The 23,056-nt window shown below is 40.8% G+C and overlaps 1 protein-coding gene across 3 annotated transcripts in view; it reads left to right on the forward strand.

Annotated features, from left to right (window-relative positions):
• Window positions 1-23,056, forward strand: part of ACVR1C (activin A receptor type 1C) — an 84,095-nt gene that overhangs the window by 51,604 nt on the left and 9,435 nt on the right. For 2 of the 3 annotated variants that reach the window (XM_036421707.2, XM_045575385.1), the window contains 6 exons: window positions 18-257; window positions 5,941-6,171; window positions 10,002-10,169; window positions 11,814-11,970; window positions 13,691-13,815; window positions 20,672-20,802. In XM_036421707.2, the coding sequence (XP_036277600.1) occupies window positions 18-257; window positions 5,941-6,171; window positions 10,002-10,169; window positions 11,814-11,970; window positions 13,691-13,815; window positions 20,672-20,802 (1,052 nt within the window). The remainder of the gene's footprint in view (window positions 1-17; window positions 258-5,940; window positions 6,172-10,001; window positions 10,170-11,813; window positions 11,971-13,690; window positions 13,816-20,671; window positions 20,803-23,056) is intronic. The other variant, XM_036421710.2, reaches the window with a different exon arrangement.

A 23,056-nucleotide genomic window follows, 5' to 3' on the forward strand; every position in this document is an offset into this window, starting at 1 on the left:
TTTTTTTCAAACTGCAGCCTCACCAAATGCCCCCAAACTCGGACCCATGGAGCTGACCATTGTTATTACTGTGCCAGTGTGCCTGCTGTCCCTGGTGGCAGTGCTGAGCATCTGGGCATGCCAAGGTCGACAGTGCAGCAACAGGAAGAAAAAGAGGCAGAATGTGGAGGAGCCCCTCTCTGAATGCAACCTGGTAAATGCTGGGAAAACTCTGAAAGATCTGATTTACGATGTGACTGCCTCTGGATCCGGATCTGGTATGTGCCCATAGTCCATGTTTTAAGTAAGGAAACTCTTAATTAAATACTAGAGGCCTGGTACACAGATTTGTGCACTGGTGGGGTCCCTCAGCCTGGCCTGCACTCTTGCAATCCAGGACTCCTTGGGGGATGTTGGACTGCCGTTTTCGGCCCCCAATTCCCGCAAGTCACCTGGGGTGGAAAGTGGCAATCCAACATCCCCCAAGGGATATAATAGTACAAAGAGCATCAGGCGGCAGGGGAGGAGCCTGAGCATGGGCCAGGTGCTGCACCACTTCTGCTCATCTCGGCCCTTTGCACCTGCTGCCGCCACTTGGTAGCACTGTCACACAGGCAGGAGAGGCTCACAGCTGCCACAGCTGCGCTGGCCAGCCATGAGTCCAGCGTCTGGCACCTGTCCGGTCAGCCGAGTGATGCTCCCACTGTGGGGGCACACTGACCAGGGGGCAGCTCCTTTGTTGAGTGTCTGGCCCCTGGTGGTCAGTGTGCATCATAGCTACCAGTCAACCGGTCGTTCAGTCGTTTGGTCACAGGCTTTTATATATTGTATATAGATAAATAAAAACAGCTCTAGCCAGGTGGCTCAGTTGGTTGGAGCATTGTCCTATATTAGTACACCAAAATGTTGTAGGTTTGATCCTCAGCCGGGGTGTGTATGGGAGGCAACTGATAAATGTTCCTCTCCCTTCTTCTCTCTCTAAAATAAATAAAAACATATACCTGAGTGAGGATTAAAAAGTAAAGAAAGCAGTAAAAACCATTTTTTAACAAAAAATTGCCTCAATATGAATTCTTTCCTTTTAAGTGCTTGATCTGGTACTACATGCTAAGTTCTGACATAAAAGTTTATTTTGGGATTAAAAAGAAGAGAAAAAAACCATCATGGCCTAAAGAATTAAGTCCTTTCTGTTGGCTTTTGAGCCTTTAGGTATTCAGATTCGTACTCTGACAGTCCTTCAGAATTCCTGAAGCATGAAAGAGTCTCTCTGCTCTCCCCTCTCCATTATGATCAGAAAGAAAAAGTGTTGCTCTCCCGGTAATGGTTCCTGTGCACAAAGGAGTTACTGTATCTAAGGAGCTGAGTTCTGAGCAAGAGAACTCAGTTATGCAAAGTAATGTACTTGGAGCATCTTCCCTTGTGGTTTTGAAGGTCTTCCGAATCTGTAGGTGCCCCTGGGATGTGTGGGTGAAGTTCCCAGAGAGTTGACCTGAAATTAAAATCAAGAATATGTTCTTAAAGCACAGAAATGAAAGATGAAAGGGAAGAGCAGAGCACTGGTGTGCTGGCTTTTGCTGCAGAGGCTGTGTGATAATTCTATTCCTCTTCCATGGAACTCCAGGACATGCTGACACAACTCAGGGACAGGGCTGTGTTCTGGCCTAAATGAGCCTTTCTCGTAGCACAAAGCGTCTGTGGGTTTCAGGTGACAGAGCAGAGTTTCCCGTGTGATAACAAACTCCCTAAGGGGCAGCAGGCTCCCTGCTCTCACGTATGAGTCCAGAAATCCTGTCAGCATGCGATGCTGCCCGAATGTGGACTAGGCCGAGGCTAGGTGAGCCACGTCAGATGCCCCTGCACGCCCCTTGCTTTGGGAGGATTATTAAGGATGATGACCCCAAACATATTTCAAGGAGCACACAGACAGGCACAGTTAACAAGGGTTAACAACAGAGGGGTGCGAGCATCTGTATGAGCATCATATGTAATATGATATAGCTATGGTATCAGCACAGAGTCCAGAAAAGAGAGGCCCCATCGTATCACCCAGAGAGCCCAGGTAGTTGGCTGCTTCTGAGGCAAGACTGCCTGCTCTCTCACTGACCAACATCTCAGCACTGACACCCTCACTGCCCAAATTAGGTGGCATGTGTCCAGGGGAGGAGCGTTGGCAAAGTGTCTCCAAACTACAATACAAAGTTTATAAAATGAAATCCAAATTACATTATTGGCTAGAAAGATGGTATTCTTTCTTTAAAAGTAAAACGTGTTCAGTTCACTACTTTTTTTCTTCCTTGAGTATTGCGTTTGGGGGCCTGTTATGCCCTAACATTTTGAGCACTGGCAACAGTGTAGGCACAGAGTAAGTGCACAGAGAGCTCTCATTGGTGCCAAGTTCCTTGAAACCTTAAATAATTTCTTCAGGAGGTTCATGTGATTAAAAAGCCATCTACTTAATTACCACCCAGACATTTCAGCTCACCCGTGTTAGGTTGAAATGTGTATTTTGGAGCGACTCTTTGAATATGTTTAATATGACCAAGGTTTTTCCTTTCTAATAAACGTTCTAGAGATTTTATAATTGGAGACTGTTAATTTAATTTAACAAAGCAGCCATGAGCCAGGACATAAAATAAAAAATTCACATTAAGGTGTTTTGTTTTTTTTTTGTTTTGTTTTTTACTCCTTCGCTGTGTCTTTAAACCTGAGTCTGGATTTATTGACTGCTGAACTCTCCTCTTTAGATTATCCTAAAAAGAAAGCTGTAAATGTACCCATGCATGGGTGACTTTTGTAATGCACAATTCAAAAGAGCTTTAGGCACTTTTCCCCTAAGCCAGCTGCATATATGTCCTTGGCAGTGACCGCTGCCTTTCATAAGCAGAGCTGGTTTGTCTGCAGCAAGGCTTCTGCCACAAAAGCTCCCCTCCCAATCCCTGCAGAGAGGATCGGGCGGTTCTGCTTCTCTTAATTGTCCGGTGTCCTTAAACGAGAGGTCACTTTGTCAAATGTTGAGAAACAAAAAATTGTGAAGCTTATCCTTGACCTGGCCAGGAACCGATTTCAAAGAGATGTAATGCCCACCAGAGAGGAACATGGACTGCCGTGTTCCTGGGCTGTCTTTGAGAGTGGACAGTGTCTCAGTGGCTTCTAGGAGACTGGATAGGCCTCTGCTTTGCTCTCATGATAGAGCACTTTTGACGGACAGTGACAGGAAGTTGCCATTCCATCAGACAGGTATCCATTTCTACAAAGGCCATGAAAAAGAATAAAATGAACCAGGAGGAGAAGCAACGTCCATGTATCTTCAAATTAAGTCTCTAAGTGTATAACCCAAGACTTATGTAGGTTATCTTGGGGGGCTGCTTTGAATGATACCAAGGCAACTTTCATTGAGTTTTACAGTCTCAACTTGATTGCTGTGCTGAGTACCTTAGGCCACATCTTACTTTGTCCCTGGTGTGTGGCATTGATGGGTGCTTGATCAGTTTTCAGTTTGAAAACATTGGCTTATCTAGCCAAATATTGTTGCATTTTTGTTGGTAACGATTGTTGGTGGTGATGTTTTTGTGAGTGTGTGGGTTCGTGTTGGGGAAGGGAGGAGAGAGACTGAGGTTAAGATTTGGCTTAATCATTGTTAGTACAACTTTTATTGTGTGCAGTCAAGTGGTAAAACTCACTGTAGCCTACAAAAATAGCCTGAATCGTTTGCTGCTGGAAATCTCCCCAGCAGAGGAGAAATGCATCCTATTCACCAAATGGTGAGAGAGCAAGAGTCTGGACAGAAGACCAGCATTTTAGTTGTAGATCTGCCTCCCCACTAGCAGCTTATTCCTGGGCCACTTCGTGATGACTGCAGCCCCCAATTTTCTCTCCCCTAAAATGACCAAGTTGCACCAGATTCTCTAAGAAGAACTTTATGGCTGTGGGGAGTGACTAATTGTTGAGACCGTGATAGCAAACCTCCAGTCTGTGCTCATTTAGCCATGGTGGGTGGTTCTCATGGGGATGAGAACATGTGAATGCACCTTGGTTCATGTCAGGGGCAGCGGTGAGTCCTCCAGAGCTTGCACAGTTGTTGCTCTGAGGGTTTCCCCGCTAACAAGTACAGTGACAACAACTACACATGACTTTCCACATTACATTGTACTGTGATCTTTTTGTCTGTTTTCCTCTAATTATAAGAGTCATACGCCCACTATAGCAATTAAGAAAATGTATAATATTTTACATTATACCCAGTTCACTTTGATGCCACTAAATAGAAGTAGCATTTAGTATATTTCCTATTTCAGTCTTTTCTCTGTGCATATTTTGAATAGCTAGGTACACTTACTTAAGTGGAAGGAATTTACTGTGCTATTTTGTTTAACACAGCAAAAGCATTGAACCAAATCATTAGGACATACCTCTACATAAGCAGCATCATTATTATTGGTTCTCAGTAATTGACCTAAGACATTAAGGACTAACTATTATTGAGTGTGTAATATGCTAGATACTGTGCTAAGAGCTTAACATGCTTGCTAATGTTCACAGTATACCTACGAGATAAGGGATACTATTATCTCCTTTTCAGACAAGGAAACCAAAGCTTGGAGAAGTTCAATAACTTTGCCTGTGGTTACCATGTGGCACAACTGAAATGTGAAACCAGGTTTTTCTTATTTGTGCTCCTAATCTCTGCACTATCTATGATAATAAAAGCATAATATGCTAATTAGACCAGACAGCCAAACGACCTTCCGGGCGGGCGTCATTATGGATGTCCTTCCAGACAAAGCCACTGTGGTGGGGGCTGAGACAGAGGTGGTTAGGGGCAATCAGGTAGTCAGGTGAGCAATTAGGGGTGATCAGGCAGGCAGGCAGAGTGGTAAGGGGAGATAAGACAGGCAGGCAGGTGAGCTGTTAGGAGCCAGTGGTCCTAGATTGCAAGAGGGTGCAGGCCGGGCTGAGGGGACACACCATGCACAAATTTCATGCACCAGGCCTCTAGTATTTAATAATTTTCTATTATCAGACACCTTTCCTTATTTTTTTCTATAAATAATATATTAAACAATTTAACAGATTTTTTGCAATTAATTATATTGAATCTTTAGGATAGAATTATAGAGATAGAATTATTGATTCAAAGAATCTAAATATTTGCATGCACTTTGAATATGTCTTCTTTGATGTTTTTTATTCTGCATAAAATATCCATTTGATATTTTCTATTATTACATCTTTTATTTTGTTTAATTTTTATTTTTTTAAATATATTTTATTGATTTTTTTACAGAGAGGAAGAGAGAGGGATAGAGAGTTAGAAACACTGATGAGAGAGAAACATCGATCAGCTGCCTCCTGCACACCCACTACTGGGGATGTGCCCACAACCAAGGTATGTGCCCTTGACCGGAATCGAACCCAGGACCTTTCAGTCTGCAGGCCAACGTTCTATCTACTGAGCCAAACCGGTTTCAGCTTTTGCATCTTGCTTTTAGATAACATGATTATCTTACTTGATTGTTGAATTTGATTATTCACTTTCCAATTTTAATTTGGTTTAAAAAAATTCTCAAAGAATTCTTCTGCATTCCCAGTTGTAGTAGGAGCCAATATATTTTATTTTAAAGGCTAACAGCATTTCTTATACTTTTGTGTACTTAGTAATCTGACTGGCTTTAATGTACAAATCAGGGAATTCAGCAGCAATTCTAGAAAGATCAGCCATCTGCAGCAGCAGGCTATGTCCCAGTAATTTGTATTTGTGAGTATGAGAAGAGAATTTGGAATATTTTTTGAGCATGCTTTGACATTAAAGTTTTGGTATAAAGGTGTATATTTCTTCAACATCAGTAAAATTATTAAAATGCTTAAATGTTGGCCTTTTTATGTGAAAATACTGGTCATTCTGACAGTTCTTTCTTGGCACTTACTTTTCTTCACCATCCATCCCATCTTTTCTTCGGTTAGGGTTACCTCTGCTGGTTCAGAGAACAATTGCCAGGACGATTATCCTCCAGGAGATTGTAGGAAAAGGCCGATTTGGTGAGGTCTGGCATGGAAGATGGTGTGGGGAAGACGTGGCTGTGAAAATATTCTCCTCCAGAGATGAAAGATCCTGGTTTCGCGAGGCAGAAATTTACCAGACGGTGATGCTGAGACACGAGAATGTCCTTGGTTTCATTGCTGCTGACAACAAAGGTATTTTCAATCTAATTGGTTTCAGCAAAGGAAGGCTTATGTCTATTATCAGATGAGAATAAATCATCTTTTTATTTCAATAAAGTCTACATAAAATTCAATTTCTTTATTGAGAAAAGAAAAGTCTTTTGTCTTCTCCATAGATACACGTGTGTAACCATCCAATAAAGCAGGGCAAAGGGCAAACCTGTCATAGAAATGATAATGACACTATAGCCAGGCTGACATTTTAAATATTTGATAACTGGTGAACCTCCCTATCACATCATAAATTTCAATCGTAACAGACTTTGGAAGAATGTTGCCGTGCTAGTTTTTTATCCCTGTGATTGGTGAAGCATGAGGACATCTGGAGGCATCTTGGTGAGAGTAGGGGATTGGGTGGGGACTGCTTTGAGTGTCCAGGGAAAAGGAATGTCACTGAGAGTTTTCGGTAGTAGCTCTTAACTGACCAGTACAGAAATACCTCAGTAAAGGTATTTTGATAGTTGATATAAATATATCAATAAATGCTAATTGAATATTCCCCTTTGCCAGAACTATAGTTTTCTTCTGTGCAATAAACTTAAACTCCAGGATGCAAGTTTTCTGTGATCATTATGGGAATGGCGGCAAGCAAGACAATCTTAGTGAAATTTTCTATTACTGTACTTTGAGTATGATTTATATCTTGATGTTTAACATGATCACTTTTTGAGTTTTGTGGAACAAAACAGAGTATCAACTTTCTGGTATTTAAGTAATACTTATAAAATATTGTATATGTCCCTGAGCAGTCAGGGACTGGATAGAAAGATTGTGGATTACCTATACTCTCTTTTCTCTTTTTGCCTAGCTTTTATTCATTTAACTGTGCATTAGTTTTCTTAAAGGGGAAGAGGGAGCAAAGGTGAGTGTATCTCTGGTCTATTGGTTTTTATTCAGATCAGTAATCCATAAAGAACTTTGGGAGGTAGGAATTGTAACCTCTAGCTAAAAAAAACCCCACAAATTATTTGTGGATATCAGATACCTACCAATACCTACAAAAATTAAAAATCTATGATTATTTTTATATAGTACAAGAGGCCCAAAGCATAGATTCTTACACTGATGGGGCTTCTCAGTCTGGCCTGCACCCTCTTGCAATCCAGGACCCTCAGGGGATGTCAGCTGGCCTGCGGGGATTGGGCCAAAAACAGCAGTCCGACATCCCCTGAGGGATGTAGTATTGCGTGAGAGAGCAGGCAGCCAGGGAGGACCCCCAAGCCCAGGCCGGGCGCTGCACCGCTCACGCTCATCCTGGCCCTGCTGCACCTGCCACTGCCACTTGGTAGTACTATTGCAGAGGTGGGAGAAGCTCATGCTGCCACAGCTGCACTTGCCAGCTGTGAACCTGATGTCTGGTGCCCCTTGGTCAGCTGAGCACATTGACCACCAGAGGGCAGCTCCTGCGGTGAGTGTCTGCCCTCTGGTGGTCAGTATGCATCTTAGTGACTGGTCATTCAGTCAGTTGTTTAGTAGCTTAGTCTTTTATATATATAGATAATCGGGATCCTGAAAGTATTCATTATTAATTACATGGCAAAAGAGAAACAGGGTTATTATACATTTTGGCCATGATTACATTTGCTGATGAATTGTCTTATCTGATTTGCTAGAGAAAAACAGCGTAAAGCTGAGATGAGCTTTAAAGAAAGATTCTTCTAGGAAACTTATATGCATATTAGAGGCCTCATGCATGAAATTCATGCAAGGGGCTCGGCCCTCATAGCTGTGGTGGCTTGCCTTGGCTCTCACAGCCCTGGCTTCATCCAGAATGTCATCCGGAAGGACGTCCATAACGTCATTCGGCTGTCCAGTCTAATTAGCATATTATGCTTTTATTATTATAGGTATGCATAGCCCCTGGGCACAGACAATAATGTGGTGAAGGCCTGGGAAGGGTTGGTGCCAGGTAGAGTGGGTCAATGGGAAAAAACAAATAAACAAAGGGGACGTCTGTAATACTATCCTATATAATAAAAGCCTAATATGCTAAGTGTCCCATGGTCCAGTCGGCTGTTCAACCAATCAAAGTGTAATATGCTAATGACGTGCTAAGCCTGCTCAACTGTTCACTATGATGTGCACTGACTAACAAGGGGGCAGACAGTTGACCAGTTACTATGGCGTGTACTTGACCACCAGGAGGCAGATGCTCCAACCGATAGGTTAGCTTGCTGCTGGAGTCTGGCCCTGGAGCTCTCCTGCAGTTCCTCCCCAGCTGGCCAACTTCCCACATCCCTCCCTGACCCCGATCATGCACTGGTGGGGTCCCTTGCCCTGGCCTTTGCCCTCTGGCAATCTGGGACCCCTCGGGTGATGTCAGAGTGCTGGTTTCAGCCTGATCCCTCAAGCCAGGCCGAGGGACACCACTGGTGCATGAATTTGTGCACCGGGCCTCTAGTCAACAATAAAGATAAATTAGAAAGAAATAACAGATTATTTCCAAATTCTTAACTACATATTCTTTGAAAATATATCCAGCCTATTGAAAATGAAGCATTTCTTGTTAAGCTGTTAAGAAATTCTTTTCCTTCCTAATGTTGAGTAAAACTACCTACTGGTTAGATTAATTAGAATGTGGTGAAAGCAGTAATGACTATAGTTATACAGATCATCTTGACGGGCTAATATATTCATGATGTTTTTTGGATTATAAAACAAAGAAGAGCATTTGCACAAGAAAGATCATTATTTTCTCTTCTTCAGTTACTGGTCTACCTCTGTCAGTGGCTTCCTTGTCAGTAGCTTTCTGTCTGATTCTAAATGGTCTCTAACATCACTTTCATCATCATGCATTTTTATATCTTTGGCAACACTTACAGTTTCACTTTTTAGTCAACTGTCTGACAAAGACATTGGTGTGAGAAGGCAAAGATAGCCCCTGGTGCTAAGCTGGGAGAGAGGTGTGAGTAAGGGTTAGTTTTATATAAGGTCAGTTTATTAGTATACTTTATTATGTTATGTTTGTTTTTCATTGCTAGGAAGTGTTATCACTACTAGCTCGGGAAATTAAATGCTTGAATAAAGAGGAGCTCTTGTATTTAACACTAGGAAGACAAAGCCTTCAGCAAATGTTTTTTATAGTTTTGTTTCTCTGGTCAGGAGAGCCCAGGGCTATTGTAGACACTCGATCCTGAAAGCTAAAGTTAGCTTTAGGAACTACAATACCCAAAGAAGACTTAGGCTAGTTTCTCTTCTGCTAGAAATCTTTAATAAGCTTGATTAGCTTTTGGTTAAATGGGGGAAAACTATTTGAAAATGTCTAGTTATTGTATTTGGCTCTTAATATAAGCTTTTGGGGAAAATTGTCAACTTCATATTTGAAAGGTAAGTAACATGAGCATTCTTAGAATGTTGGAGCTCCTATGGCAGTGCAAATACTTTGTGTAAATTTTTTAATTTCTATTTTTTATTGGGACAATGTTTCTTAAAATCTCAAGAGAAATTTATAACACAACACTGAGCCTAAATGCATCTCTCAGCAGTTTTTCCTATAATGTGGTTGCAATCACTGGCAAATATCAAGGGAATAACAAAGTTGTTCAGTTAGAATCTCTGCCTCACAGTTTCTAATAGCTATGGTGGGAACATATAACAGGTTTCAATATATCAATATCTTCAGGAACCCATTGAGACTTTTTACTTTATGAATTCGAACCGTCGGCATTGTCTGGATAATATCCATGAAGGAATTAACTTTGCTTTGTTAACAATGCAGATTTACTAGAAGCACTGACATTTAATAAAAACTTTTGGCTTCTTTTTCAACATGTATTTACAGCACCCAAATTTTTTCCTGTTAGATAATGGAACTTGGACCCAACTTTGGCTTGTCTTGGAATATCATGAACAGGGCTCCTTGTATGACTATTTGAATAGAAATATAGTGACCGTGGCTGGGATGATCAGACTGGCACTTTCCATAGCTAGTGGTCTGGCCCACCTTCATATGGAGATTGTTGGTACACAAGGTAGGTATTTTATTTCTCAGTTTTTCTTCTTAAATATGAAGATAGGAACACTAAGTTGTATTTTATTTATTTATTTTTGTTAATCATCACCCCAGAATATTTTTTCCATTGATTTTTTTTTTTTTTTTTTTTTTTTTTTTTTTAGAGAGAGTAGGATGGAAGAGCGGGGGAGGAGAGAAACATTGATGTGAGAGAGACATATTGATTGGTTGACCCCCATATGCACCCCAACTGGGGACAGTGATCAAACCTACAACACAGGTACATGTCCTTGACCAGGAATTGAACTGATGATCCTCCAGTCCACAGGCTGATGCTTTATCCACTGAGCCATACTGCTCATGGAGGAATACTATGTTGTATTTCAGAGTTTAGTTGTATTTTAATTTATTACAGTTATCAAATGTAAAGAAACACTAAAGGTACTTTATAAGGCTGAAGATTTTGTCATGATAGAACCAACTGTCATCTACACACTTGCCATTTTGTATACCATCCATAATATTTTTATTCCTAGTGACTCAATATTTGCTATTTAGCTTGTATAACTGAGAGATCTGGCTTTGATGTCAAGGGCTTCATATTCAGAAAAATACAAATAATTTTTTTTTTTACTTTTGATAGTTAAAATAATCAGAAAGGGTAATGTGATCTTGAAAAAATATCTATATATCATATACTTGAAGGTCAAGTAATACACATTGTCTTTTCTATTTACTGAGTTAATAGAGAATTGGCTCTAGAAAGTTATTAGTTCCATCAGAGTACTGATTCTCCAATTTGGATTCATGATCCTTTTAATTTCTGAAAAATGATTGAGGACTCCCCAAAGTTTTTTTTTTTGCCTGTGAATTATATCATTAATATTTACTATATTAGAACTAAAATGGAGGAATTTAAAAATACTCATTTACCTAAAACAACAATAATGATTTAGCCAATTAAATATTAGCATTAATAACATAATTTTTAAAAATTCACATATTTTTTTATAATGCAAAAACCAGTTAAGTAAAAATTATGGTTTTGTTTTACATTTCTGCAAATCTATTTAATATCTGGATTTTCATGCCTGTTCTTCATTCAATCTGCTCCAACATGTTGCTTTGGTTGAAGTATGGGGAGAAAAGGTGACATTGCACAGACATAGTTGGAAAACAGTTTCGAAGACCCCCAGGGTCTTCAGGCCACATTTGAGAACTGTTCATCTAGGATTGTAGACGTTTGAAACTTGTTTTGCAAGAGAATATTTTCTTTGTTTTCATGTGTACATAGCAATACTAATTCTTCCCCTATTCATTCAGCAAACATATGAGAGGCTACTAAATGTGACCTAGTGATCTAAGCATTTGAAGGAATGGTAATGACTAAGACACAATCTCTGCCCTTATGTAGCTTATAGTCTAGTTGTAGAGGCAGATAATTAGACATATATATGAATAAGTAAGACATATGAAATAGTGATAAGAGCTATAAAGAAGGCAAAATGGGGTACTCTGATGGAGAATGCCTTGGGATGCAGAATGGGTGGTCAGAGAAGCCTCTTTTAGGCGATATTTGAGCCAAGTCTTCCAAATAATTCCTTTTGGAGAGATTCCATCTTCAGTAATGACAAAAGTGAATATGCTTGCTCATCCTTCACAGGCAAACCTGCCATTGCTCATCGAGACATAAAATCAAAGAATATTTTGGTGAAAAAATGTGAAACTTGTGCCATAGCAGACTTCGGATTAGCTGTGAAGCATGATTCTATACTGAACACTATTGACATACCTCAGAATCCTAAAGTGGGAACCAAAAGGTAAGCCAACTTACTCTGGCAGCACGCTAAGACTTACAACTGTCCCCTACGCAGGAATGTCTGGGATGTGTGTAGGGATGGGGGCAGAGGTCCACATGGGAAATCATTAGACCCAAGAAAACAAAAAGTCTTCTCTGGGTCATTGAGAAATCAGTGGCACACTGGTTATAAAGCAAGGGGAGTTGGCATTTGGTCATACAGGTAGCCATTTGGCCAATGGAGAGGCTTGGTGAAGGAGATGACGGTATATTGTTTTTGGTGTGTCATATTCTGAGAACATATTTTCCTATAGAAAAGAGGAAAACAATGTCAGTAGTGTGCAGCTCCTCCAAAGCCTTTATACCTCACAAATGAACTGAAACTCAGGGTTAGTTCTACATGCTCAGATTCTAAACAACAGAAAGGAATCAATATAGTGGGCTAGAGAGGTGAGGACTGCTCATAATGCTTAATATATGCACTATTGTGTTCTCTCAATATTTGAAAATGTTCTGTGACAACTTCTGTGACAACACCGTAGTGGTATTTAACCTTAAGTCTCCCAAATTGATGATGAATTCGGACACAGTTTCCACATTCAAGGAACAGAATCTCTGAAAGTTAAGAGCAAGCATGATATTAACGCGTATACCACACACGTTCAGGACGGCCCCATTTGTAGTGGGACGTCTGGTGTTTTCTTGTTGTGGCCCTGGGGCCAGCATGCTCCATTTCCTTTTATTTGTATTTCAGGCTCTGTGCCCATTTGGCATCATCCCAGGTTTCTTGACCTTGAAATGAGAAACAACCCAAACATTTCCTGGAGTTGTTAAAGGCCCTGGAGAAAGGAGAATTTCTAAGCTGGCAGAGTCGGCCTCCAAGCCATAATTGACAGTCCAGGCCAGTCCCTCTGAGTCCTCCACTCGGTTCCTGGGAGACTTCAATGAGGCCCCAGAAACACTTCAGGACAGTTTATTCAGACCGGGCAGCCCTATGGGGCTTCCTTTCCCTATAAAAAGCAAGATTTGACTTTTGCCCATCAAACTGTCCCCATATTAGGGACCGTCAGGGGAGCCTTGGCTGCTAGATTCCCTGGGATCTAAAACTTTTAAAAGAGTTAGGGAGTGTGTTGCATCCTCACCTGAAAACTCTGAGAAGTTCTCAAAATCTCCCTAGGACAACTCGCTAGGCTCAGTCAGGTCTCAGCAATTGTAAATTACTTTGGTTTAGTCCTGTTAAGATAAGACCGTAATTTTGTTGGAGCCGATATAAACTGTATGTTTCTTGGAGCCAGTGTATCTATTCAGAACAGATATTTCTGGGCCACTGCTGAGCTCTGTGTTGGAGGACTGGGCCCTCCACGAATAAAACCTACCCTTTGCCCTCAAGGAGCTTTCCTTGGCAAGGAGCTACTGGTGGAAATTGAGTTTCGTCTCTCCTATTGAGTGCTGTGCTTACTGAATCCCCTCTGGCTTGTGCTTTCCAAGCATTTGGCGCCTGGCACATATGCTTTAATACTGAGGGTGATGACCCCTTGTTCTATTAAAAATATGTTTTAAATGATGGTCAAGTCAATAACTATTATTTAATTTTATTCTGTTATAGTACAGTGGTTTAGGTCCACTTGTAAAACTGATGTAAGCTATCTTCACTTATATTTTGCATCCTGTTTTAGTAAGATTATGCTTTACTGGACTGCTTTAAAGTCATACACAGAATCTGACATGTGAATGTTTTGAAGGTATATGGCTCCTGAAATGCTTGATGATACAATGAATGTGAATATCTTTGAGTCCTTCAAACGTGCTGACATATATTCTGTTGGTCTGGTTTACTGGGAAATAGCCCGAAGGTGTTCAGTTGGAGGTAAGATATTGGGCATATTCTTTGTGTCTGTTTTTATTTGATGTTCTGAATACAATATGTGATTTTTTTTCCTAAGCACTATATTAAATGATTTCTTACTAGTTAAGAGAATACCTATTGGCATATATTTTAAGTGGCAAAAGTAGAGTGTACTGCACATAATGGGAGACTTTATATTATTACTAGAGGCCCGGTGCACAAAATTTGTCCACGGGGGTGGGGGAACAGATCCCCTCAGCCCAGCCTGCATCCTCTCTAATCCGGGACCACTCAGGGGATGTCCTACTACATCCCTCTCACAATCCAGGACCATTGGCTCCTAACTGCTCACCTGCCTGCCTGATTGCCCCTAACTGCCCCCTCCCCCCGGCCAGCCTGATCACCCTTAACCACCTCTGCCTGCCAGCCTGATCACCCCTAATCCCCCCCCGCCCTTGCTGGCCTGATCACCTCTTACTGCCCCCTCAAGCTGTCCTGGTCACCTCCAAACTGCCCTGCCTGCCAGCCTGGTTGCTCCTAACTGCCCTTCCCTCCTGGCCTGGTCACCCCTTTCTGCCCCCCTGCTGTCCTGGTCACCTCCAACTGCCCCCCATGCCAATGCCAGCCTGGTCACCCCTCATTGCCCCCCCCCCCCCCCGCTGGCCTGGTCACCCCAACTGCTCCTCCATCAGCCTGTTTGCCCCCAACTACCCCTCCTGCCAGATTGGTTGCCCCCAATTGCCCATCTGCCGGCTGGGTAACCCCAACCGCCCCTCCCTCCACCGATCTAGTTGCCCCCAACTGTCCCCCTGCCGGCCTGGACACCCCACGCATGCTGCTGTTCAGTCGTTTGGTTGTCTCTCACTAATCCCCTGCTTGCCTGGTCACCTCCTGCAGCCTGTTGTTCAGTTGTTTGGTTATTCCTCACTAACCCCCCTGCCAGCCTTGCCAACCCACACAGCATGTGTTCAATCGTCCATCCGGTTGTTTGGGTTGTTTCGGTGGTGACAGCCCCTGGCTTTTTATATATTAGGATTATGGCTTATGTGGGGGTGACAGTTCTCCTGATAATTCTGATTTTCATAATGATACTTAGTGAAGTACTTGAAAATTTTACTTGAGCTTGTATGCTATTAGCGATATCCCTATTTTATACCAGAAATGAAATCCCAAGAAGTGAAATAGCTTGCCAAGGCCACAGGACTTGAACTGAAGTCTTCTGATTCTCAGACTTTTCTTGTTCTTTTCTTTCCTGTGATGAGAAATGTGTGGGGTATCAAGTGGAGGTTGGAGGTGAGCCAAGACTAACTTCCTGATTCTACTGCTCCTAGCAGTTTAGAGATGAATAATGAGAGGAAGAATTTGAGAGAATGAAATCCTACAATGCAGTCTGATGGTACTCTTTCATCAGTAGGAGAAAATAAATACTGGGATTAAATAATTTAGAGTTTTATCTTTCAAGTGAGATAGATTAAGGGCTAAATCCTTGATTTAACAACTTCCTGAACATCTGACTTCAGGCAAGTTACTTGGTATCACTTTCCCCAAGTGAAATGAAGAAATGATAAAACAGACCCTGCTGGCTTTGAGGATGTAAAGCACATGTGTCAAACACAAGGCCCGCGGGCCAAATCCGTCCCGCCAGGCCTTGCAATGTGGCCCCCACCGCGCTGTCATCACTGCACTCCGCTGCGTTTCCACCACAATGACAGTTTATGACTGTTCAGTAAACCATTCAGCCCGCGATTTAGGCTGGATTTTAGATTTTGGCCCCTTCTCTGATTGAGTTCGACACCCCTAATGTAAAGGATTAATTTAATTAATTCAGGTGAAGCTTTTAGCACAGAGCAAACTCAGATAAACATTCAATGAAAGAGCTGTCCTTATTTAACTACTATAAACTTTTTGTATTTTGTATTGGTCTCATTTTACCTTACATCAATCTAATTTTTTATTTTTTAAAAGAAAAACTTAAAATTGTGTTTGAATGAGGAAACATACTTTCCCCCTGTATTCACTGATGAGATAATAAAACATTCAGAAAGAAGGAACTACCCTGTTTTTCCCAAAATAAGACAGTGTCTTATATTAATTTTTGTTCCCAAAGATGCACTAGGTCTTATTTTCAGGGGATGTCTTATTTTGCAATAAGTGCATTTGCAATGCAACTTATTTGCAATGCAACTTATTTGCAATGCAACTATCAGTGATTTTCTCCCGTGAATTCTTCGCCCAAGTCAAGTCACAACTTCTTGCAGTTTAGGTTTCACAAAGTTTCCACGCTGATTTCTCTCCATTCTGTTTTCAATGTAGTCACTAATTTCCATGCGCAAATTGTCTTTGAATGGTTTGTTTATTGCAATATCAAGAGTCTGGAGATAGGCCGTCATTCCTGCGGGAATCATTATCTGATCTATTTTTCTTTCGTGAAGAAATGTCTTCGTGTCTTTAGCACGGTGAGTGCTGGCTGCATCCCAGACTAGCAGACCTCTTTAGCTCCCTCGCATAACAAGCGGCAGCATTAAATCAACCCACTTCCTTATAACTGCTTGTGTGGCCCAGGCTTTTTCAGTTTCAAGAATAAAAATGCCCAAAACACATTCAATCTTTTCCTTCTTGCCCTTAGAAATGATTAAAGGTGGGATTTTAGTGCCATCCAGACAAATTGCCAAAATACAGGAAACACGTGCACTTTCGTAAGCAGTGGAGGGAATGGAGCCTAGGGGGGCCTTATTTTCGGGGGGATGCCTTATATTTCACTCAGAAGGAAACCTGTAAGTAGGTCTTATTTTCGGAGGATGTCTTATTTTTGGGGAAACATGGGTATTTCTAGAAGCAATATAAATACAGTAATATAGAACATGGACCCTGGAAACCCTGAGCCTGGGGCTGAGTTCCAGATCTGCCACTGATAGCTGTGCGACCTTCAGCGATATCACAACTCTCTTTGTGCCTCAGTTTCCTTGTTCTGTAAAACAGGAATAATATAGTACTTTCTTTAGTCAGTGGTTTTGGGGAATGATTAGTTAAAACATCTAAAGGGCTTAGAACCATACTTGTTAAATATCAAGATTCAAACATACCGTATTTTTCGGACCATAAGACGCACTTTTTCCCCCCCAGAAGTCGGGGGGAAAAGTCGCTGCGTCTTATGGTCCAAATATAGCCTACACATATACTTTAAAAAATAAGTTTTTTTACTTGCCCGGCTCTGTGTGGTCTCTGTGTGCTTGCCCGGCTCTAAAACGGTTCTAAATGCTGCTGTTTACTTTACAGGGTTGATTACATGTGTTTATGACTGTGATGTTGGGTTTTAATGCACATAAAATATTTTAGGACACTATTTGTTTCAGAATCTTTTTTTCTTCATTTCCCTTCTCTAAAACCTGGGGCGTCTTATGGTTTGGAGCGTCTTATGGTCCGAAAAATACGGTATTTGCCATTATTTATATTGATATTTGTCTAGCTTTGCTTTTTTGGTTTTTGTCCTTAAATTTTCTTTAACTGTCAGAATAGTAATGTACTATTAACATGTTTTGAAGTTCAATTTCCAATATAATGACACATCTTAAATGTTTTTTTCTTTTTTTAAATAAATCTTTATTGTTCATATTATTACAAATGTTCTTCCCCCCCCCACCAATTGCTCCCCTCCACCAGGTTCCCACCTCACCCTCTGCCCTTTCTCCACCTCCCATTGTCCTCATCCATAGGTGCACAGTTTATGTTCAGTCTCTTCCCACAACCTCCTCTCCCCTTTTCCCCAAGAATCGTCAGTTCACTCCCCTTCCATACCTCTGATTCTATTATATTCAATAGTTAATATTGTTCATCAATTTTTTTTAATTTCCTTGGTTTTTAGATTCACTTGTTGATAGTTACGTATTTGTTGTTCATAATTTTTATCTTTATTTACTTTCTCTTCCGAAAGAACCCCCTTCAGCAATTCATATAATTCTGGTTTGGTGGTGATGAACTCCTTTAGCTTTTTTTTTTTTTATTAGTGAAGCTCTTTATCTGGCCTTTGATTCTGAGTGATAGCTTTGCTGGGTAGATTATTTTTGGCTGTAGGTTCTTACTATTCATCACCTTGAATATTTCTTGCCATTCCCATCTGGCCTGCATAGTTTCTGTTGAGAAATCAGCTGACAATCGTATAGGTGCTCCTTTATAGCTAACTACCTGCTTTGCTCTTGCTGCTTTTAATATTCTCTCTTTGTCTTTTGCTCTTGGAATTTTAATTATGATTTGTCTTGGTGTGGTCTTCTTTGGATTCCTTTTGTTTGGAGTTCTGTGCGCTTCCTGGACTTGTAAGTCTAATTCTTTCACCAGGTGGGGGAAGTTTTCTGTCACTATTTCTTTCAGTATGTTTTCGATATCTTGCTCTCTCTCATCTTCTGGGACCCCCATAATTCTGATGTTGGTTCGCTTGAAGTTGTCCCAGAGGTTTCTTACATTATCTTCAATTTTCTGGATTCTCTTGCCTTCTAGCTTCTGCGGAGGAGTGTCTTCTGGCTCTTTATGTTCCAAATCTTTGACTTGATTCTTGTGATCTTCCATTCTGTTTTTAGGATTCCATATTATAGTTTTTATTTCAGACAATGTATTCTTTATTTCTTGATCCCTTATTAATTCTAGTTGATCTTTTTTCATATCCTCATAGGTCTGATCGACCTTTTCTAGGAAATTCTTGAAAAACCTTATAAGCGTAGATTTGAACTCTATATCCAGTCACTTTTTGTCCTCCATTTCTTGCGTTTGTGATCTATTTTGTTGTCTTGGCATTTTCGCAGCTTCCCTGATGGAGCGGAGCCTACAGCCTTGGCTTCTGTCAGCCCCGCCCTATGCGGCTCCTGAGTCTCAGTATTCCTCAGGGTCCTTCAGTACTCACTGCAAGCACCACTGAGAGAAAGGTGCCCTCGATTTTTGCCTGCTACCAAACAGTCTAGGCTCTCCCCCAAACTGGGGTTCAGAGGTGGCGTTCAGAGCAGTCTGGAGCTTTTGTCTCCTTCCCGACAGGGCAATCCAGTGGCACAGCCAACCGTCCCTTCTCTGCATGCGATGTGCGCGCCTCCAGGACCGGCTTTTGCCGCTCCCGCGGAGTTCCGCCTTACAGCCTAGCTCTCTGAACCTGGGTCCCCGGGTTCTGGACTAGAACTGGGGTTCAGAGCAGTCGGAACTGGGGCCCAGCACAGTCCGGAGCCTTTGTCTCCCTCCCGCTAGGGCAATCTAGCAGCAGAGTCAACAGTTGCATGCCTCCGGGGGCTCTGCCTTTCGCCGCTCCCCTGGGATTCCGCCACACAGCCCCAGCTCCCTCTGTTTGAGCCTGGGTCCCCAGGGTCTGGCCTAGAACTGGGGCTCAGCACCACCGGGTCTGGGGTTCAGCACAGTCGGAGCTTTTATCTCCTTCCTGCTAGGGAACGCCAGCCAGGCACTCAGCCGCCCCTCCTCTCCGACTCCGTCCTCTCCTCGCACGTCGCGTGTCTCCTTACCTTAGGCTTTTACAGCTCCTCTGCTCTTCCTTCTGGTTTTCTCCTTGCTTCTTGTTGTAGAATTTCCAGTCAGTCGACTTTCCTGTAGTTCTGGGTAATGTCCATTTTATATTTTAGTTGTATTTTATTGAAATTATTGTGTGCTGCTGCGGCTAGGTGTTTACCTGTGCAGCCATCTTGGATTCTCCCCCACATCTTAAATGTTTTAAATTAAAAGGATTGTGGTTAATTCAAATTATTTTATTAGGAAATTCTTGAATTCAAGTACTAATCTGGTAATTAAGGTTTAGTTTTTGTCGAAGTATTTGAGACTCTACATATTAACCTCCATGTTAAACCATCTATCTTCAAATACTTTGGTTGCTTCTTTGGAACATTCTTAGTTATAGAAGTTCTAAAATTCAAATGTAACAAATTCAGCTCTTAAAAGATTGCCTAACAATTTAAAAAAAAAAAAGATAGCTATTTTATTTTGAAAAAGTTATTTAATAGAGAAATATACTTCACTCATAGCAATAAGACCATGTTATAAATTTTATAATTAGGTGTTATTTTTTTTCTGAATTGCACAGTGGAATGATATGTAAATAAAAATGTATATGCTTTTCACTGAAACCGGTTTGGCTCAATGGATAGATTGAAAGGTCCCGGGTTTGATTCCGGTCAAGGGCATGTACCTTGGTTGCGGGTATATCCCCAGTAGGAGGTGTGCAAGAGGCCGCTGATCGATGACTCTCATCGATGTTTCTAACTCTTTATCTCTCTCCCTTCCTCTCTGTACAAACAATAAAATATATTTTAAAAAAATTATATGCTTTTCATATTATAAATTATATTGACACAGACAATAGTGTGGTGAGGGCCAAGGAAGGAGAGTGGGGGTTGGGTGCAGGTGGGCAGAAGGGTGGAAATGGTGGACATCTGCAATAGTGACAACAACAAAAATTTAAATAAAAACTATTCAACTGTATATAATAGCTATTCAACTGAACACTTTAAACTTATATATTTAATTTTAAAAATATTTTTATTGATTTCAGAAAACAAAGGAGAGAAAGAGAAAGAAATATCAATGATGAGAGAGAATCATTGATTGGCTGCCTCCTACCTGCCCCATCCTGGGAATCGAGCCCGCAACGGGGGCATGTGCCCTGACTGGGAATCGAGCTGTGACCTCCTGGTTCATGGGTTGACACTCAACCACTGAGCCATGCCAGCTTATATATTTAATTTTATAGTGGTGCATAATTTTAATAGACCTGACTTTCTAGTTTTCCATGGTACCATTCCATGGTGTCTAGAAGACTTAATTGATAAATTATTTCAAAATAAGCATCTTTGTTTATTATTCACACTGGGAAATTTACTGTGCAAATTTCTTATAGGAATTGTTGAGGAATACCAGTTGCCTTATTATGACATGGTGCCTTCAGATCCCTCAATGGAGGAAATGCGGAAGGTTGTTTGTGATCAGAAGTTTCGACCAAGCATCCCAAACCAGTGGCAAAGCTGTGAAGTAAGGATAAAATCTTATGTATATTTTTCCTATTGTAATTGTGAGGTAAGTCTCAGGGAGGATTTTCACAGACCACATAGTTTTTCTCTTTTAATCTAGGCATCTAATTCATTTCATATATGTAGGTATATATCTTTGATGTTACTCCCTTTAATTGTAGTATATACACCTAATGCTAAGTTATGGGGCAGTAACAAATTGAGGTTAGGCAACTTTCAACAACATCTGTGCTCCCTGTGGTGATTCAGAAATCCAGGTGACTTTGATTTTGGGATGCTATTTCAATGCATAATTTTTAGGTGTCTAGGCCACAAAAAAAAGAGGCACTAGAGAGTCACACACTGGCTCTTCAATGATTTGGCTCCAGCAACTCACATCCCTTCCACTTCCAGTTCCTAGACCAGAACTGGTCTCCTGGTCCCATCTAACAGCAAGGGGCCAGGAACTGTGGGGAGAAAGACATATGGGGGATACTCAATGTCTATGCCACACAGAGTATTACAATTTCAGTCATCCCTTTATTCAATAAATTATCCCTAATCCCAAACCCTGCAGAAGCTTGAGTTTATTCTCTTTCCTTGGAAAAGCTTCCTTTTCTTAATCCCCAAAACACATGTACGGTAAGTGTTTATTTCAATGCTTGCACTGCCTTACCTGAAGATACTTTTCTGGCATATATATATATATATATATATATATATATATATATATATATATATATATATATATATTTCAGAAAATTCAGAAATATTTATTTCAAAATATATATATATTGAGTGGCCAGATTATTATGCATTCAGTGATCATAATAATCTGGCCACTCTGTATATTGTTGATATGTACATTTTTTAAATCTATTTTTGCCCAGCATTTTAGTTCTACCTTATTTTGTTTTTACCCCGTGTATTATATATTGGTGTGATTTTATACCATTATTGTTTGTTTATACTTATGAACATGTTTATAATTTTTTTGTTCAACATTCCTCTTGTCTCTCAGAGTTTTCTCTAAAGATCATTTTCTTACTTTCTAATGTGGATCCTTTAACCATATTTTATTTAAGTTGTTTTTTGTTAGTGAGGATCTAGTGGTTGTATGCTCTTTCAGCATTTGGATGTCTGAGAAAGTCTTTATTTTGTCCACAATCTTAAACAAATAGTTTATCTGAGCATAAAAATTTAGGTTCAGAATTGTTTTCCCTAAGCACTTTAAAGGTATTATTTCACTGTCTTCTGGCTTCTTTTATTGGTATTGAGAATCTCTTTAGAGTTAATTTTTACTTTCTTCCTGACTATTTTAGTATTCTGCAGTTTCCTTATGGTGCATTTGGTGTTGATGTCTCTTGATTAGTCTTGGTTGGAATTTTTGGACTTTCTCATTCTGAAGATTTGTAACTTTCCTTGATTCTGCAAAATTCTGAGCCATTATCTCTTCAAATAATTTTTCCTCTCATCGTCTCTATTACTTCTTTTTAGAAAACTCATTGGTACATATTAGACCTTTTATTTTACTTTGCTATTTTCTTATTCTCCCCTATTTTCCATATTTGTGTCTTCATACAACAACTCTCACATTTATCATCCAGTTCATTAATTCTGTCTTAAGATGTATCAAATTTGCCATTTAACTCACCCATTGAGTTATTTTTCTTTAATTGTTTTGGGGAGAAAGAGAGAGAGAGAAAGAGAGAGAGAGAGAGAGAGAGAGAGAGAGAGAGAGAGAGAGAGAGAGAGAGAGAGAGAGAGGAGAGAGACATTGATTGGTTGCCTCCCACCCGTGCCCCAACCAGGGATTAAATCCTAAACCCTTTGGTGAATAGATGATGCTCCAACTAACTAAGCCACAGTGGCCAGGGCTTAATGGTTATATTTTGTATGTTAATAAGTTTTATTGAGACTTTTCTTTTTAAACTATCTATGCTCTTATTTTATACTTATAGTTTGAATTTTTTATTTGCTTTAAGCAAATTATTTTATATATTTACTAGAGGCCCGGTGCACGAAATTCGTGCATGGGGGGTGGAGGGGGTGGTAGTGTCCCTCAGCCCAGCCTGCACCCTCTCCAATCTGGGATCCCTCGAGGGATGTCTGACTGCCCATTTAGGGTATCTGACCTAAACGGGCAGACGGACATCTCTCTCACAATCCAGGTCTGCTGGCTCCCATCTGCTAGCCTGCCTGCCTTCCTGATTGCCCCTAACTGCTTCTGCCTGCCAGCCTGATCACCCCCTAACCATTCCCCTGCCAGCCTGTTT

Source organism: Pipistrellus kuhlii, unplaced genomic scaffold, assembly GCF_014108245.1.
Source record: "Pipistrellus kuhlii isolate mPipKuh1 unplaced genomic scaffold, mPipKuh1.p scaffold_m20_p_7, whole genome shotgun sequence".
Lineage (NCBI taxonomy): Eukaryota > Metazoa > Chordata > Mammalia > Chiroptera > Vespertilionidae > Pipistrellus > Pipistrellus kuhlii.